Raw genomic sequence first — 19,166 nt, 5'->3', positions numbered from 1 at the left:
ATAACTGGACCAAAATTCTGGTCAGGATTTCTACATAAACTAAGTGAAGAGGATACCGAAATTCACTGAAGTACTTCTCAGTGTTTATATACATGCATTTTTGTAATATTAGGTGAAAGTATATTTTCCAAAAACAATTTATGCGAGATGGTATTACTGTGTAGAGAGTGTGGCCGAAATGCTAGAGCAACAGCAAGGTTATTTTCTAAGAGGCTGCAAATGTCACATGCCACATTTATGTGCATTGTGATTTGCTTTATGCTAATTGGGAGTGTTATGCATGAAAAAGGGGTGCCTCCGTAACCAGGTGGACAGGAGCAGCAGTGCGTAGCGCATGCTTCTTGATTAGACCGGGGTTCGAGCCCATGACCACCAAATACGGAGGATGCAGAAAAGTCGGGGAATGACCATCACATATTCCCGGAGCAACATGGCATTAGTTGTTAATGCTCCTAAAAACCAAAAAAAATAATAATAAATAGCATGAAAAAGGATACAAATCTATACAGAATTTGAAACACCTTCACAATGTCTTCTTGTCAAAGTGTCTTCTTTGTAAAAAAGCCGTGAATTAGGGTTGAATTTGAAAGTGTCTGCAATTCTGCCCAGACACGATAGGAGGGAGTATATGATGAGAGCCTTGTCGATCAATTCGACCCTGGAAAGATTGTGCAAGGCTCAAGGGGTAGAATTTTTTTCAGCCTGGTCTGTACTTGTTAACAGGAGAGGCTGCTTCTACAGGGATGGGATACACTTAAATAGAAAGGGTGCAAGAATATTTGCTGATGCTGTCGAGTCAGTGTTGAGTGGGTCGGAAAACTGCTAGCTTGGGGGGAATTATAGGATTAATAGATTAACAATAGTCACTGGCAGAGGTGAAAGTGATTCTTGCACTGCTTCTATTGGAATGAGCAGAAGCCTGAAAAACAAGATGCAGGATATTTCAGAGACTGCTGGGAGTCATTGCATTGCAAGTAAACACATGGCTTGTGTTAGGGTAGATAAGAATAGGAACAGATGCATGTATACCAATGCTAGGAGTTTGGTAAATAAATTTGATATATTGCTCAAAACATCAAAGGCAGATATTGTTGGGATATCAGAGATGTGGTGTCACACAGATATAAGGAATGCAGACCTTGGGGAGTACAATGTGTACAGAAAGGATAGACAGGACAGGACAGGATAGGATAGGAAGGGAAGAGGGGTTATGCTATTAGTTAAGAAACACATAAAATCCAAGGAAGTGAAGCCAGTCGACATCGCTGGACAGTGCAGCGTCAAGTCAGTTTGTGTGACATAAGCATTGGGAGATCAAAATTGAGAGTAGGAGTGTGCTGTCGGCCTAATTGACTCTGATGAGTATAATAAGAATCTGTACATGAAATAGTGGGCCAGTAAATCAGAGTCTTATAATGGGGGAAATTTTAATTTCCCAGATATTGACTGGAAATTGTGGGTTGGTCACTCATACACTAGCAAGGCTTTTGTGGATTTATTGGATGATTGTTTTCTACATCAGCATGTTCGGGGGGCAACTAGAGGGAGTAATACTCTTGATCTGATTATCAGTAGTGATTCTTCGTGTATTAAGAATCTGCAGATAAAGGAACCATTAGGTGGCAGTGATCACAGTGTGCCGAAGTGGGATTTACTCAAAGAGGTAACTACCATCAGGGGTAAAGGGAAGGGTTTTTCTTTTGTAAAGGCGACTACAATGGTCTGAGACAGTATTTAAATTCTATACAGTGGAACCAACTGATGATGTTGCCAACAACAAATTCAAAATGGGAGGCATTCAAAGAACTTATCTTGGAAGCTACTAGGCTTTACATACCAACTAAGGAATATTGTTCAAGGTTTAGGCCTAAATGGATGTCAAATGAACTAATGAGACATATGGCAGAGAAGAAAAATGCATGGGATACATAAATTAACATGTGACACAGAAGCCTATGATAGATATAAGCTGGTCTGTAACCAAGTTACAAAGGAGGTTAGGCGGGCAAAGGCAGTTTACGAGAAATCTTTGGCAAAGGATGCAAAGAAAAACAGCAAGGACTTCTTTGCTCGTGTAAACTCTAGAAGGAGGGGAATGAATCAGATTGGTCCACTTGATATCAGTTGTTCAATTGTTGATGATCCTGCTCGGGTAGTTAACAAACTAAATGAATATTTTGCATCGACATTCACACATGAGAAGTTATTCAGCGGGGGGAATGCCAGAGGTGTATTCAACTCTGGCAGTAAGCTAGATAATCTTGTAATAACTGAGAGTAAAGAGGGGGAGAAATTGTTGAAGATAAACATAAGAAAGGCACCTGGGGTGGATGGGATCTATCCAGTTATATTAAAGGAGGCAGCAAAGGAAGTAAGCAAAACCTTAGCCATAATTATGAGAGCTTCCTTGGACTCAGGGGAGGTTCCCATAGACTGGAGATGTGCAAGTCTGACCCAATTTCACAAAGGAGGATGAAAGGCTGACACAAGTAATTATAGACCTGTGAGTTTAACTTCTGTTCCAGGAAAATTAATGGAGGCATCGGTTAAAGAAGCACTGCAGGATCATCTAGACAAGACTTCAGTTATAGCTCCGACACAGCATGGTTTTGTTAAGGGGAAGTCTTGCCTGACCAATTTGATTGGATACTATGATGCAGTCACAAAAGAACTGGATGCAGGGAAGAACTTTGATATTATATACAGTTGGTCATCGACTTTTTTTTTTTTTTTTTAAATGAAAAACCCCAAACACGAAAGGTATCAAAACCTATAGTACTTAGTACCATGCATGGGTTGAAGGAGAAGTATAGGGGGGGGGGTGCCGGAAACTTTGCTCTAGAGACTAAACATGGGTTTCACCACTTCAAGCCTCCAATAAGCAAAGTGGTGGTATTTCTCCGGTTGATGAAAGTCATCTGCCAATTACAACCGACTTCTATTCTGACTGACAGGTGATAAGTCGATCTGGTCGTATGTCGGCCATATATTTATTAACAGTATTTTTTAACCTTTCTAATCTTTTATTTTTCAATTTAAATACAGTAATGTTTTTATCTTTTAATTAGTGATACTGTACATATCTTCGTTTCTACGCCTAGGCTATCTCTCTCTATGAGGTTAAATTCAAACCTTCTCTACATTTTAATTGGTTTATTATTCATACTGTGTATAAAAAAACAAAACTACAATCTATAATTATATTGTACATAATGTGAAAAATAATACTGTACATAATGTACTGTAAACACAAAAATACAATCTAAAATTAATGTAAAAATTAATACAAATGAAATTTACAAAATCGATTTTTAATCTTTGCTTATGCATCGTCAGGGTCATGTTCTTGGGTTGAGGTAGTTGTTTATTTATAGAGACATTATGCAAAGCAAATCTTTTTAAAACGCTTAAACCACCCAGTACTAGCCTGAAAATCTTCTGCGTAATCTTCTCCGGCGCATGATTTTAAACTCTGAAACAAACTTCTAGCCTTTGCTTGCACTGTGTGAAGGCTCATGGGTGTATTTTTTTGTATTAAATCTTCCATCCGCATAAACAACAATTTCTCCATTTCATGGATGGGTTCCTGTCGTTGTTTGATTAAAATTGTAGACTTAATAGGTGCAGAACCTTTCACAGCTTCCCGATTTCTTTCTTTGTCCTTAAGTATTATCGTCAATACCGTGCATGGAATGTGATAACTTCAAGTGACGTGCTATCGTAGTCACTTTCTTTCCGCCTTCATACTGCTGGATAATTTGTTTTACCCTCTAAATCAATAGTTTTCCTTGACTTCTTAGCTGGCTTATATGCAGATGACGGTATTTTCCTTTTACTAAACATTTTATGTGTATTTCAGTAGAATTGTAATTAATACACCACACGCAACAGACGCTTGAAAGCGACTGGGTGTATGTGAGAGAGAGCGACTGAGTGTATGTGCCTGATGCTGTCCTCAGACTTCCCGTCATCGATGTGCCTCCTCACCTGGGTTATGGGTGTCCTCAGTAGTAACTTCCTGATTTATTATTATTATTATTTTTTTTTTTATTTTTTTTGTGGTCGTAAGTGCGGCCAGTCGTAAGTCGACGACAAAGTGTATTTGGATCTTAGAAAGGCTTTTGATACTGTTGCACGTGGAAGACTGCGGCACAAATTGGAGCAGTATGGCATTGGAGGCAAATTGCTGCTACGGATAAAGGGATGGTTGAGAGGGAGAAGACAGAGAGTGGTAATCAATGGACACTGCTCATCGTGGACTAATGTTATTAGTGGAGTCCCTCAGGGTTCGGTGTTGGGTCCATCATTGTTTTCTGTATTTATAAATGATATTGATGATGGTATATCAAGCTTAATGTCTAAGTTTGCAAACGATACAAATGTTGGCAGGGTTGTTAAGGACACTACTGATGCTATGCTGCTGAACAGGATCTGGAAAGGTTGAGCCGATGGGCTGAGAGGGGGCAAATGAAGTTTAACATTGACAAATGTAAAGTACTACATATGGGGAAACAGCAACCCCACAGCAACGTATCAACTCTGTGGTACTACACTGACAGTGGTAGAGAATGAAAAGGACCTGGGGGTAATTGTGCAGGCAGATATGAAGTTCTCTGAGCAGTGCGGATGGGCTACAATAGTAGCTCATGGTGTCTTGTCAATGATATACAGAAATTTTTCTAGCAGGAATAAGGAGGTGATTATTCCATTGTATAAGGCAATGGTCAGGCCACACCTGGAGTACTGTATACAGGTCTGGAGGCCTCATTTCAAGAAGGATGTAGAGCTGCTGGAACGAGTACAGAGAAAGGCAACAAGATTAATGAATGGTACAAAGGGTTGCTCTTACGAAGAAAGGCTTAAGTTTTGCAAATTACAGTGTCTCGAGACTAGGCACCGGCGAGGTGATCTGATAAAGGTGTATAAAGCCTTGAATGGTTTGAGCATGCTCAGTGCTGATGGGATTCTTCCTCTTGCTCAGAATAATCACCTGAGAAGGCATAAATTCAAATTGAGGAAAGACAGACGTAGGATTGATGTGTGGAAATTTGCCTTTAGCCAGCGGGTAGTTGGTTGGTGGAACAGACTTCCATCCCTTGTTGTGGAAGTTGATAGCCTAAATAAATTTAAGGCTCAGCTGGACAGGTATTTCGAACGAACAGAGGGGTGAAATGGAAGTGGGTTTTTTTTTTTTTTTTTTTTGGCTGATGCTTGCTTTCTTGCATCATATGCTAATGCTAATACACAAAGGATAATATACAAAAACTTATCGCTTTAAACCTACCACGAAGGTGAAGATATAGTAGTATAGTTAGAAGTAGTTTCTCCTACATCCTCGGATTACCCTAAAAATTTTTAAGAAATAAGAATGAGGAGTATAGGGTAGCTGAAAGCCTGTAAGTGAACTTAAGTGGGGCGGTGTGTGTGTGTGTGTGTGTGTGTGTGTGTGTGTGTGTGTGTGTGTGTGTGTGTGTGTGTGTGTGTGTGTGGGAATTGATAAGTCTGATAAAGGTGCACAGATGGAAGTGAAAAATACACGGTGCCAAACTGCTTTGCATGTTTTGGTGCATCTGTCAAACTTTACTTATTTTTATTTTATTTATCGACTGAAACTACATTTTTAAACTGAAGGTTTTATACTACATTTCATATATATACAGTGACAATGGGGGGGAATCAAGGTGAGATAGAATGTAGAGCAATGTGGAATACTAAAGAATAAATAAAAAGGTTGTATGTAATGCACTATAGGCTACTACCCAGTGGGCACGAGATTTTCTGACTTTAATACATCAAGAAAGCATAGTGTATACTATATACATTATATATATATAATGTAGCTCTAGGATCTGTTCTGAATCTAAAACCTGCTATGTTAGTTTACAATTACTAAATTTGTGCAATAGGTTCTGGTAGGAGTTTTATAAATATATAATATTTATGAACATTCTGAGGTGATATTTTAAATATGGAAAGGGAAATTATTAAAAACAGCAATATGTTTTTGTATATTATCCTTTGCGTATATGTAACATACTTCACCCATGCATTCTCCGTGGATTTATCTAGGTATGTGTTCTGCGATAATCTTCCCCATAAACTAATGCATACATTTAACAAAATAAGTGTGTGCACTATATGAACTTTATTGATAATGCTTCCTTTGGTTATAGAGTGTAATTACAATTCCAAGGTTGATGGGTTTTTTTTGTTTTTTTTTTTACGTTTCCTTTTTCTGCTCAACTCCACATAATCTTTAGCAACTGGCTAAACAACATATATTCAATATGCTGGAGTGAGAATTGAGAATCCAGCATTATTGACATTTATCCTACAAGTTAGAAGGCCGCTCCGCTCTGACTTGCGTCACACGTACCTGAATTATGCGTTTTTATATTTTAGTTTTTTTTTTTTTAGTGGGAGGGAACCACATATCCCCTTCTAATAATCAAAAGATGTAGAAAAATTATTTTAATATCTAAAAACAAATTAATAACAAAAACCATCATTTATATATTTGATTATAAACATTTCTTGTCCAATTTTTTTTTTCTTTTTGATTCGGTTTCCATTAATACAAAGATTTTTAGCTGCCTTCACTCTACTTAATACAACATACAATTATCCATGTGAAAAACATGATGTTAAGTCAACACCAACCTTAGATAATGTTTGATCTTGACTTTTATTTATTGTCATACTTAAAAGCCAATTTCACTGGAATTGTGTTCATTGAAAAATGAAGTTATATTCCCCTTCGTTTGAATTCATATGAATCAATGGAATATATGCTTTCGATCCAACTCTGTCATCTGTGACATGTTCACAAACCAAATATTTAGCATTAGCATTAGTAGAGGCATATGATGCAAGAAAGCAAGCTTATGCAACACCAGCCAAAAAAAAAAAAAAACCGCTCCCATTTCACCCCTCCGTTCGTTCCAAATACCTGTCCAGCTCAGCCTTAAATTTATTTAGGCTATCAACTTCCATAACAAAAGATGGAAGTCTGTTCCATCAACCAACTACCCGCTGGCTAAAGGCAAACTTCCGCACATCTATCCTACAACTGCCTTTCCTTAATTTGAATTTATGCCCTCTCAGTTGATTATTCTGAGCAAGAGGAAGAATCCCATCAGCATTGAGCATGCTCAAACCATTCAAGGCTTTATATGCCTCAATCAGATCACCTTGCAGGTGCCTAGTCTCCAGACACTGTAATCTGCAAAACTTAAGCCTTTTTTCGTAAGAGCAACCCTTTGTTCCATTCACTAATCTTGTTGCCCTTCTCTGTACTCGTTCCAACAGCTCTACATCCTTCTTAAAATGAGGCCTCCAGACCTGTATACAGTACTCAAGGTGTGGCCTGACCATTGCCTTATACAAAGGAATAATCACCTCCTTATCCCTGCTAGAAAAATTCCTGTATGTCATTGACAAGGCACCATGATTTACTCTTGCAGACTGTCTGCACTGCTCAGAAAACTTCATATCTGCCTGCACAACCACCCCCAAGTCCCTTTCATTCTCTACCACTGTCAGTGTAGTACCACAGAGTTGATACGTTGCTCTGGGGTTGCTGTTTCCCATGTGTAGTACTTTACATTTGTCAATGTTAAACTTCATTTGCCACCTCTCAGCCCATCTGCTCAACCTTTCCAGATCCTGTTGCAGCAGCATAGTGTCAGTAGTGTCCTTGACAACCCTGCCAACCTTTGTATCGTCTGCAAACTTGGACATTAAGCCCGATATACCATCATCAATATCATTTATAAATACAGAAAACAATAATGGACCCAACACTGAGCCCTGAGGTACTCCACTAATAACATCAGTCCACGGTGAGCAGTGTCCATTGATTACCACTCTCTGTCTTCTCCCCCTCAACCACCCCTTTATCCATAGCAGCAATTTGCCTCCAATGTCACACTGCCCCAATTTGTGTAGCAGTCTTTCATGTGCAACAGTATCAAAAGCCTTTCTAAGATCCAAGTATATAATATCAAAGTTATTCCCTGCATCCAGTTCTTTTGTGACTGCATCATAGTATCCAATCAAGTTGGTCAGGCAAGACTTCCCCTTAACAAAACCATGCTGTGTCTGAGCTATAACTGAAGTCTTGTCTAAATGATCCTGCAGTGCTTCTTTAACCAGTGCCTCCATTAATTTTCCTGGAACAGAAGTTAAACTAACAGGGCTATAATTACTTGTCACCCTTTTGTTTCTTCCTTATTTCCACTACGCATAGTCTTGTACCATTGCAAATTCCATTTTTTATATCTAAGTTTCTTAAAACTATAACAATTGCATTTGCCTTTAATATCAATTTATGCGGAGATTAACCTGAAGGCTCTAGAGAATAAAGTGCTTTGGGTGTTACAGAGTTATATCCTTCAGCATTACAACTATTTGGCCTAATTTTGTCTGATGAATAAGGCACCTCCGTAGCCAGGTGGGCAGGAGCAGCAGTGCGCAGCACACGCTTCTTGATTAGACCGGGGTTGAAGCCCTTGACTGCCAAATACTGAGGATGCGGAAAGGTCAGGGAATGACCACCGCATATCCCCGGAGCAATATGGTCTTAGTTGCTAATTCTCCTAAAAACCAAACAACTGATGAATAAACTATTTTCAATTCTCCTGGAATAATTTTGGAAAAATTTTTTGCATTCAGCGAGTTAACAGTATTATTTGTTGTGGCTAAAATTGCACATTGAAACTTTTCTTCCAAAGGAGTTTCTATACTTCCAAAAACGTATTAAATTTCCTGAACTGCGAATATTTTCAGGAATCTCTATTTTTTTTTTGCTTTCTTGGTATCTTTTATGATCAGATTGTGATTTCTTGGAAACCTTATTTTCAAATTTATCAATAATTGCTTTGTTTTTATCATCAGAATTGTTACGTGCTGCATCTAAAGCTTCACGTTTTTTGTTTTTTAAGCTCTTTTCTTTCTTAATTGTGAAGCTTTTAATTTAATCTTTTCATATTTTTCAATAATCGCTTTGTTTTCTTCGATATCATGATTTTTAAGTGCTGTTATCGTTATATATTCTTCAAGACCTTTTCTTTTCTTCTCAGCCTTTCTAATACGATCTTTCTCTTTTCTATTACTGTCATTATTAACAACATTGCTAATAGCTGAAGAAACCTTTGAGAAAATTGAATCATTGCCTTGAGACATGTAGAATTCTAAAATTAAAAACACCAAAAATAAAAAGCACTATTTTGCAAAATATTCTTTTATATATAGATATTATTTTCACAGCTTCTTTGTGCTTACAACAACAAAAATAAATAAATAAAATAAATTGCTCCAACCACGTGCTTGAATGTAGTGTGTCTAATGGAAAACAAAAAATCTGTTGGTTTAACTGGCTAAGAAAAGCTGACTTTGATATTAAAATGGCTGCAAGACCTATCAACCCATCCTCTGATAACTCTTTTACAAACTATAAATAAATGCTTTATAGCAATGGTAATAAATCAGGTTATTCCAGATTGGAAATAAATATCTTCTTATTTATTACCATTTTTTTAAATACATGCCTTTATCACTCCAGTTCAATTCAAACGGAAGGGAGAAAGAAATCTAATTTGGAAATTATGTGAACCTTATCTACTCTTTCCTCCACACATGCCACAAACCTCCTAACTGCTGAAGCTGCAATTTGCAACTCCCCGTCCAACATATCTTTATCAGCTCTCCACTTTTAGACAATAGAACTGATGTGACTATAGTTTGCTCCTTTCCAAAATAAACATAGTGTTACAATAACATGTGATGCTTTAGTTCACATATTTATTTCATCTTAAATTGTAATTTCTGACAAAAAAAAAAAAAGAAAAAACCATGTGTGACACTGAACCTTTTTGCTGGCATATTTATGGCCTTGGTAGCCATGCATCATAACATATACAGTGTATTCCGATTATTTGGACCACTGGTTAATCAGGGCAGCTGTTTATTTGAGACAAACCTTAATGAACAGAACCTAATCGAGAAAATAGCCAAAGTTTTCTTCGCTTAATCAGGACAAGATGCCATTTAATCGGAGCAGGTGACTGTAACACTCGAGATTACCCTGCGATTATCTCCGGCCAGACCACCTACCATAGTCAGAGTTGTGGAGGTCACAACCATAAAACAGTAAAAACAATTTGCAGTTTCTGGTTTATTGGGCTTTTCTGTTAGTGCAATCAACAGAAAGGGTAGTAAACTCAATCTTATTGCATTTGTGATAATACCGATAGCTTGAATTCTGTGGATTTTTATGTTATTATGGTGAAATGTGTTTCCTCTTCCCTGAAATCTTCAGTCCTATAAAAAAAACAAATAAATTTTCAGAATTTTCTCTTCATTCCTATTTTTAAAGCTTCGTAAACTTGCTACTCCGTATCTCACTTGCACATATTGTGTTAGCTGTAATTTGTGTGTGTGTGTGGCATGTTCTCTTTTATTAAAAAAAATATTTAAAATATTTTTTATTAAAAAAAAATGTTGAACAGAAATATCAATTAGTATGTACATATTACAGTATTAATTAAGCTGTGTACTTAAGTTTGAATTTATTTTTATTTTGCTAACTTGTAGAAAATATTCTTACCATTTTCATGTATCATTTAATTTTTTATTTAGTAAGGTGTAAATAAATTATTAGTTCAGTGATAATAAAGTAAATAAATTAATATTAAATTTTTAATAAAGTGTAAATTTGTGCTTAATATATCTTTAATTTTGTAGCCTGTGGATAATATTGCTCTTATTTTTGCTTATTAGAATCTCCGTTTAATAGAATTAAAATTCAATTCACAAACATGATCACAGTGACTGGTGCTTACGGCATATCATATAGTGAATGGTATTTTATTATAGAGAGTCAATCATAATGTGATTTGATCGTACAGTGAACTGATTGTAAAGCAGAGATCCATTGTATTTTTAACTATTTACTTGAAAATTTCCATAATTGGGGCAGCCGCTTGCCAAAGTGCACTAGTCCCAATATGTGCCAAATAACCCGGATCCACTGTATACCATAAAAAGCATCTTAACAACAGGTAATCCATTGGGGACAGGGGATTTGTAGTTTGTATTCTTGTGTGGGTTTTTTTTTTTTTTTTTTTAGTAAAATTTGTAGTAGGATTGCCATCATGATCATATTTCAAATAAAACTGCTACATTTGAACTTATTTTATGCTAGTTGTGTCAATAACACTGGCCAGTAATAAGGCTTCAATGATCTTAACTCTTTCATTTATAAAATTTTAAAAAGTATTATACTTCTGTATTGCAACTGGTACTGTATATGTATTTAGGATTAATCAGATATTTACTTAGATCTGTACCTAACTTCCTTTTGTATTTGTTTAATTTTCCTGATATTCTACGATATAGTTTACATTTTTTACTTTATCTTTTGTTTTCTTTTAAATAGCATGCCAAAAACATATGTGTGACAATGGACTTTGTATGCAGAGAAACTGGATCTGCAATGGTATAAATGATTGTGGAGATTACAGTGATGAGAGAGATTGTTCCAAAATGTCAACAGGACGAGGTAACTAGAACTTAAAGTAAAAGTGACAATGTATTGTCTAAGTAGTTTATCTAATTTCCATTTATGTATCCTATTGAAGTAGTTGATACAATTTTGGTTAAATTAGTTAAGAACTGCGAGCCTAGTATTCCATTTTCAAAGTAAATTGCTTCACATGTGATATCTCTCGCCATAGTCCATTCCTTTATTGAAAAATATCAGTTGCTACTATTCACAGAATATGAAGCTGTTCTAGCATGGATTAAGTTTAATAAACATAATGTAGAAGTTGCAGGGCATGGCTGATAAAGTTTTGGGATGGGGTAACCTTACATTGTGGGTGATATGTCACAGCTTCAACGATGGATTTTAATGTTTTTAAAATTACAAAAGAAAGCACGGAATGTGCAACACCTTAAATGATCAAATTGATGTCAGAGGCTGATTTTAAACTGGATCTATAGCTTGCATCCCATATGTGATAAAAAGCTACATGCTTACAGAAATTCCCCTTTCCAAGTTAGTGGCTGTGAGAGGAAAGCCAAGAGTAACTGATTGACTGTAGCTTATCTGAAAGCCCACTTTGTATTTGCTGGGATTTGTGGGGGGGGGTTACATTTCCAAAGTAGAGCAGACTACCGATTTACCAGGATCGGATTAACTGAGACACTTCAAGACTCCAAATTAAAAAAAAAAAAAAAAAATCAACCAGAAATCATACTATTCAAGTAATAAATAGAATAGGTATAAATGGATGTTTTGCTAGTCGTAAATAAGCGACAAGAAGTGGCATTATAAGTCATCATTGGGAGATTACTGTACCTATTATCTTGCAACCCCTGCTGTCTTCACATCCACTACTCAAAAAAAAAAAAAAAAAAAAAAAATGTTTGGTTTGTTTTAATGCATTGCGTTGATTGTTGTTCCATTGCACCAATTTTGTTTCGTTATGTATGTCAGGGATGTCGGATTTTTTTTTTTTTTTTTTTTTTGTTCGGAAATTGCAAAAATGATGGGAAAACGCAAGAGTTGTGCTTTCAATTAAACAAAAACTTGAAATTATTCAAAGGTTTTTGAAAATGGTGCATCCATTAAATATCCAATGAACCATTATAATGTTGGTGACCAAACCATATGCAACATTGTAAAAAATAAACGGAAGCATCATATTGGACACGCAAGTAGTGCGTGATGTTTTTTAATTTTTTATCTATCTGCATGCTTTTTACTTAGGTTGCTGAACATTTTTAAATACAGTAAGTCCGTGACTTACGTAGCTTCAGACTTACTTTACGTTATTTATATTTTTTTTATATGACTGAAGATTTCGGTGAAGGGACTCGCATTTCACTATAATAACATAAAAACCCACCAAATTCTAGCTATCGGTATTATTGCAAATGCAATAAGATTGAGTTTACTACCTGTTTATAATTAATTGCACTAACAGAGTAACCCAGAAAGTGCAGGTTGTTTTGTTTTATGGCAGTGACCTCCAGAAATGTGCTTTAGTAAAATGTGAACTCGCATGGAGTGATAATAGTGAGTTTTTTCGCCTTAACCCTGTGAAGTTCTTTACAGAAAATTTCATTTGACCATTATCGTGGTGACGAATAAGAGAATAAGTGACAACAGTACTAGTAAATCTCTCAATAAAAGGAAAGCAATCAAGTTGGATCGGAAAATTAAAATAATAAGAATGTATGAAAATGGCCAAACATTAACAAGTATCGAGCGAAATTCAGATTTGTCAGTGACAACAGTGAACACAATGAAGGAGAAAGATAGAATACGAGAAGCGGTGAAGCAATCGGCACAAATTATGTTTTCTTTTCTTATGTGCCACTCCAGCTACTTCACTGCTGTCCCCAGATAAAGTTTTTAATTGAATTAATTATAAAAATATATATCTATTTTTCTTCATTCTTCTGAGGATATTATGTAGTTGTAATTTTAACATATCAGGGATATAGTAGCAATATTTTATTAGTCATTCTTGAGTTACGTGAAACTCGACTTACATACGAACTCCTGGAATGTATCTCTTACATATGTCGGGGACTTGCTGTATTTTTTGGATTAACCAGGAAATCGATTATCTGGGATTTTTTTGTTTTGCCATCTATCCCGGAAAATCGAGAGTCTACTGTAAAAAGAATCTCAGTATAAATTTTACTAATCTAATTATCAAAAGTTTCTTCCACAGTTCTTAATAAACTGTAGCCAGTGTGTGTTGTCTGGTGGAAATGGCAATCCAGTCTATTCCATTCAAGGTTAGCCCTGAAAACTTCTGCAAGCAAGAGGAATAGAGAGAGAGAGAGAGAGATGTTCCATACTGAGACCTCATTGAAACTCACTTTGAAAATGGCAGTAGATCTGACTGGCTCTGAGATCAATCAAACCCAAGATGTCATCTTTTTAATGGATGGGGTGTTAGAGGAGAGGTGTGTGTAGTAGTGTGTCCAAGTAGCCAAGAATGGTTTTAATGTTAATGGAGATGAAGAAGTTAGTGAACATGGACGACACATCAAGTACTCGCCAAAATATCGTGTGTGTATGCACCATAGTCACTAGGTCTCAAGTTCTTAAGTAGGGGACTGCAGAAAGGATGGTAACTAGTGATTTGGAAACAGCCTACCACAGTTAGTACTTCCTACTGGCAGTGGTGCAAATAGGATGATCTGCCTTACTGCTTTTTTTTTTTTTTTTTTTTTTTTTTTCAACAGAAAAAACAAGAAACAAGTGGCCAATTTACAAAAGGGAATTCCGTATAGGAAATTAGTGATTAGTGTACAAAGTTTTGATCCTGAAAAAACTATTGAAGCAAATTTATCTGCTGCCTAATTGTTTGGTATGATATTTTGAGCCAAATAAACATTACAAGCAAAGCATTCTAAGAGACATCTCCCTACTTTCAATCAGTTGAATACCTTAAATTAGTATAAAATATTAATTTTTAAGAATCAGTTTAAGAACTGATTCTAAAAATTTCTACTTTAAAAATTTCAGAACAGATGATAAATTTTTAAATTTATCATCCATTTTAAATATTTCCTTTTAAACCTGGGTTTCCCAGCCTGTGTGGTCTGTGGGACTTAACAGTCAAACAGCTTCTTTGCAGTAGGCAACATTCCTGTTAACACTGATGGTAAATATAGATGTAACTATAACACTAATGTATACTTCATATATTAAGTATGTCTACATATCATTGTATTTAAAAAATAGATAGTAATATATTTGCATGTTAATTTTATTTTATTATTATTATTTTTTAATTATATATATATATATATATACAGTTGATTCCGGTTATTTGGGACACATCGTGACTAGTGCATTTTGGCCCCCAATTATCCGAAGTTTCACATAAATAGTTAAAAATACAATGAACCCCCCCTTTACAATTAGTTCACTGTACAGTCAAATCATGTTACGACGAACTCACCATGTAAAGTGAAACTCGCCATGTAAGTGAAAATCGGAAGAATATACGTGATAACCAGAATAATTAATACGTACTGTAATATGTACATACTAACTAGTTGACATTTCTATTCACTGACATTTGCAAGTAACACAATACGTGCAAGTGGGAATGGAGTAACGAGTTACAGAGCTTTAAAAATAGGAATGAAGAAAAGATTCTGAAAATTATTTTTTTATATGATTGAAGATTCCATGGAAGTGTAAACACATTTTACCATAATAATCCACAGAATTCCAGCTGTCAGTATTATTGCAAATTCAATAAGATCCAGTTTACTATCCGTTTATGATAGATTGCACTAACAGAAAAGCCCAATAAACAGGTGACTGCTAATTGTTTTTATTGTTTTATGGTTGTGACCTCCAGAAATACGATTGAACTACACGGTACAGTCGGAGACAATCGTAAGGTAATCTCCAGTGCTGCAGTCTCCTGCCCCGATTAAACGGCATTTTGTCCCAATTAAGCGAAGTAAACCCTGGCTATTTTCTCGATTGGGTTCTGGTTTTTAAGATTTGTCCCAAATAAATGGCTGCCCTGATTAACCGGTGGCCCAAATAACCGGAATCCACTATATATACAGGGCGTTTCAGTTAGACGTTTCAGAACTTCTAAGAGGGGTAGGGTACATCCTGACAACTCGAAATCATATAGCAATGTGGGGTCGGAAATGCTTTCCTGAAGCGGTGTTGTACACAGAAGCACCATAAAGAAAAGAGACCGTAAGTGAGAAATCGTTTTAATAATACATGAAAAGAAGCAAAAGGTACATGGATTAAAGTAAGTGTTCGAAGTTTCTTCCACGGGCTACAATGCACGCCTCACATCTCCGACGCATGGACATCCGAACATTCTGGAATACTCCAGGCGAATTTCGAATTTCTTGAACAAGAACGCCAAGTTAGTAGGATGGATGATTACACGAACGCAGAGTTAGCCGATATGCATTTGGCATACGGGGCTGCAAATTGTAGTGGGCCAGCCGCACAGCGTTTGTACGTGTAACGATATCCGACGAGGCGTATTTCCAGTCATAATTTCTTTGCAAGACTGCACCAGAGGTTAGCTGAGAGAGGTTCATTTGAAAGAGCTGACAGAGACAGGGTAAGAACAGCACGGACTCCAGCCGTCGAACAGAATGTGCTGCAGCATGTACAGGGGAATCCAAGAACGAGTACACGAAGTCCAGCAAACGCAGTCGGGGTTTCCCATTGCAGCGTCTGGAGGATTCTCTGAGAACAAGACATGCATCCGTTTCACGTGCAGCGTGTCCAGACACAGCAACCGGAGGATTATGCACCTCGTATTGCTTTCGCACAGTGGTACCTTGGAAAATGTGCTACAAATCTTCTTTTTCCTGCTGAAGTGTTGTTTTCCGATGAGGCATCCTTCACAAGGGAAGGAATTTTCAACACGCATAACGACCATATCTGGGCGGTCGAGAACCCGCATGCAATACGACGTCGTGCAGCACAGATTCGATTTTCGGTCAATGTATGGGCCGGTATTATGGGAGATCACCTCATCGGACCTTACCTGTTACCGTGTCGTCTAACCGGACCTATCTACTTGATCTTTCTGCAGCAAGTATTGCCACAACTTTTGAGAGATGAACAGATTTCTGCATCGACGCAACAGACAATGTGGTTCCAACACGATGGAGCCCCTGCCCATTATAGCGGAGATGTTCGTAACTACCTGGATGTCACATTTGGTCAACAGTGGATCGGACGTGGTGGTCCCGTGCGTTGGCCTGCTCGGTCACCCGACTTATCATGTCTTGATTTTTATTTCTGGGGTCATATGAAATCGCTAGTTTATGACACCCCTGTTGACAATGCTGAGGAGCTGGTTGCAAGAATCGCAGTAGCTGCCGAAGAAATTCGCCTGGAGTATTCCAGAATGTTCGGATGTCCATGCGTTGGAGATGTGAGGCGTGCATTGTAGCCCGTGGAAGAAACTTCGAACACTTACTTTAATCCATGTACCTTTTGCTTCTTTTCATGTATTATTAAAACGATTTCTCACTTACGGTCTCTTTTCTTTATGGTGCTTCTGTGTACAACACCGCTTCAGGAAAGCATTTCCGACCCCACATTGCTATATGATTTCGAGTTGTCAGGATGTACCCTACCCCTCTTAGAAGTTCTGAAACGTTTAACTGAAACACCCTGTATATATATCAGGAATCCACTATATATATATATATATATATATATGAGGAATCCACTATATATATATATATATATATAAGAAAACCAAAAGGAGGTCTGTATATATGGCTTATACTTCTGATATAAAAATGGTCCATATCTGAAAAAGGTTGGAAAACACTGTTTTAGATGGTGCAAAAAGTTGGAAGCTGAATGGGAAATTGAATGAATTTAAGCAAACAAGAATTCGCTCAGAAAGAGAACACTTGATAATGGATAACAAAACATAGTTGGAATTGATGGAGAAAGAAAATGTTCGAATGTTGGGAAGGAAAAGGTTTCAATGACTGGATTACACTATCTAAAAATGCCCTCAACACTTTTAGACAGTGTAATCCAGTCATTGAAAGAAAGGTTTGAGTTCATCATAAAGCATGATGATCAATTCCAATATGGATTTAGAAATTCTGCACAGATGATGATCAGAAAGTCATTTCTCACTCATCTATACATTTTTTTTTTTTTTTTTTTTTTTTTTTTTTACTGGGCTCTCCCTGTCTGTAATTTTGGCTACCATAGGGTTTGCCCGGCCCACCTCCTTGTGGCGCTGGACGCCAAAAGGTGGTTCGTGTAGAGGCTTATGAAAACACAAGCCACTAGGCTAAGAGGCTGGATGGACAACACAACCCCCACACTAATACTACACGAACACTCACTACATAAATCTGGCCTTTACAGAGTTTTGTATTCATCGCATTGACTGATGTAGAGTTGAGGGGAACCCCAGTGTCACATTAAAATTAACACTATACATTATGATCTATACAAATAATTAAAGTATTTGCAAAACTAAAGTTTTCTTCACAGTTCATGTGCTCAAACAATGTGGTGTAATTACAAAATCTTTCCATGGTGCTGAAAATTCTTTTAGCATTGTATCAGTGGCAGTGCTAAAAGAAATCAATGCCTATGCTGAAGGAAGTTTCTTCAAATATAGAGTTAAACAGAACTTATCTCCATTCCACAATGACACAAGGTTGGTTGGATGAATTGGCAGTAATATCGATTGAATATGCCATCACCAAAGATTTAGACCCAGCTTAAATGATCCAAAGATTTACAACTATTAAGGCTCAAAAAGTTAATCTTTGAAGCAGAAAATTTAATCAATATGTAATAATTAAAGCTACCTAGTTGTTTATTAAATTATATTAATAAATTAAATTTTTATTTTTAGACTAATAAAGTGAACTGCATGAAATAAACAATAAAATTATCAAAAAAAAAAATTGTTTTATTTTTGAACTGAAATCCTTTTTCACCTTATTAAAGGATTGGGGACACGGGCACTAAATCAAATTTGGTTCAGGGCATCACAACCCTTTGAGCTGACTCTCCTCTGGCTGGGAAGAAATTTCTGCATATCTCTCATGAAACCATCCTTCCTCAATTTAAATTTATACCCTCATATGTGTGTTTTCTGACCAAGAGTAAGGATTCCCTCAACTTTTAGCTTACTCAATCCATTCAAAGCTGGTTCATCCTTATCTCAGCATTCCTTTTGGTGTTTTCACCAAGATGATACACACTTCCAGTAGATTCTTGAGTCTTATCCATGATACATCTGGGCTTTGGACTGGCATTGGTGGAATTAAAATTTTAATGCTCAGATTTGTCTTTCTACACTTAAAAGTAATTTGGATATAAATTAGTCTTAAATGTGATACCAGCTCTTTATATTAACTAATAACTTCAGACTTCTTTGTGCCCTGGCACACAGACCTCTATGGAAATAAAACCAAATCCCTTTCTGCATAATACACTACAGCTGTTTTCAAAAATTAGCATTCAGTGAAAAGTTTGATCATTATGGATGAGATAGAGGTTTTGTAGCTGAATAGTCCACTGTGATGCTCTGTTATTTTATTCTTGACACTCTCATTCATGTTCTCTGATATATGCACAATTTCTTGATCATTTTTAG

General features: G+C 36.5%; 1 protein-coding gene across 3 annotated transcripts in view; it reads left to right on the top strand.

Moving 5' to 3' along the window:
• LOC150089441 (cubilin-like) overlaps positions 1–19,166 on the top strand; it is a 321,441-nt gene that overhangs the window by 288,956 nt on the left and 13,319 nt on the right. For all 3 annotated transcript variants that reach the window (XM_090389480.1, XM_090389481.1, XM_090389479.1), the window contains one exon: positions 11,438–11,560. In XM_090389480.1, the coding sequence (XP_090245606.1) occupies positions 11,438–11,560 (123 nt within the window). The remainder of the gene's footprint in view (positions 1–11,437; positions 11,561–19,166) is intronic.

The sequence above is a fragment of the Mastigoproctus giganteus genome, chromosome 2 (genome assembly GCF_048544385.1).
Source record: "Mastigoproctus giganteus isolate SK-2022 chromosome 2, ASM4854438v1, whole genome shotgun sequence".
Lineage (NCBI taxonomy): Eukaryota > Metazoa > Arthropoda > Arachnida > Uropygi > Thelyphonidae > Mastigoproctus > Mastigoproctus giganteus.
Note: the sequence above shows the minus strand (reverse complement) of the source record. Positions and strands in the feature narration are given on the sequence as shown.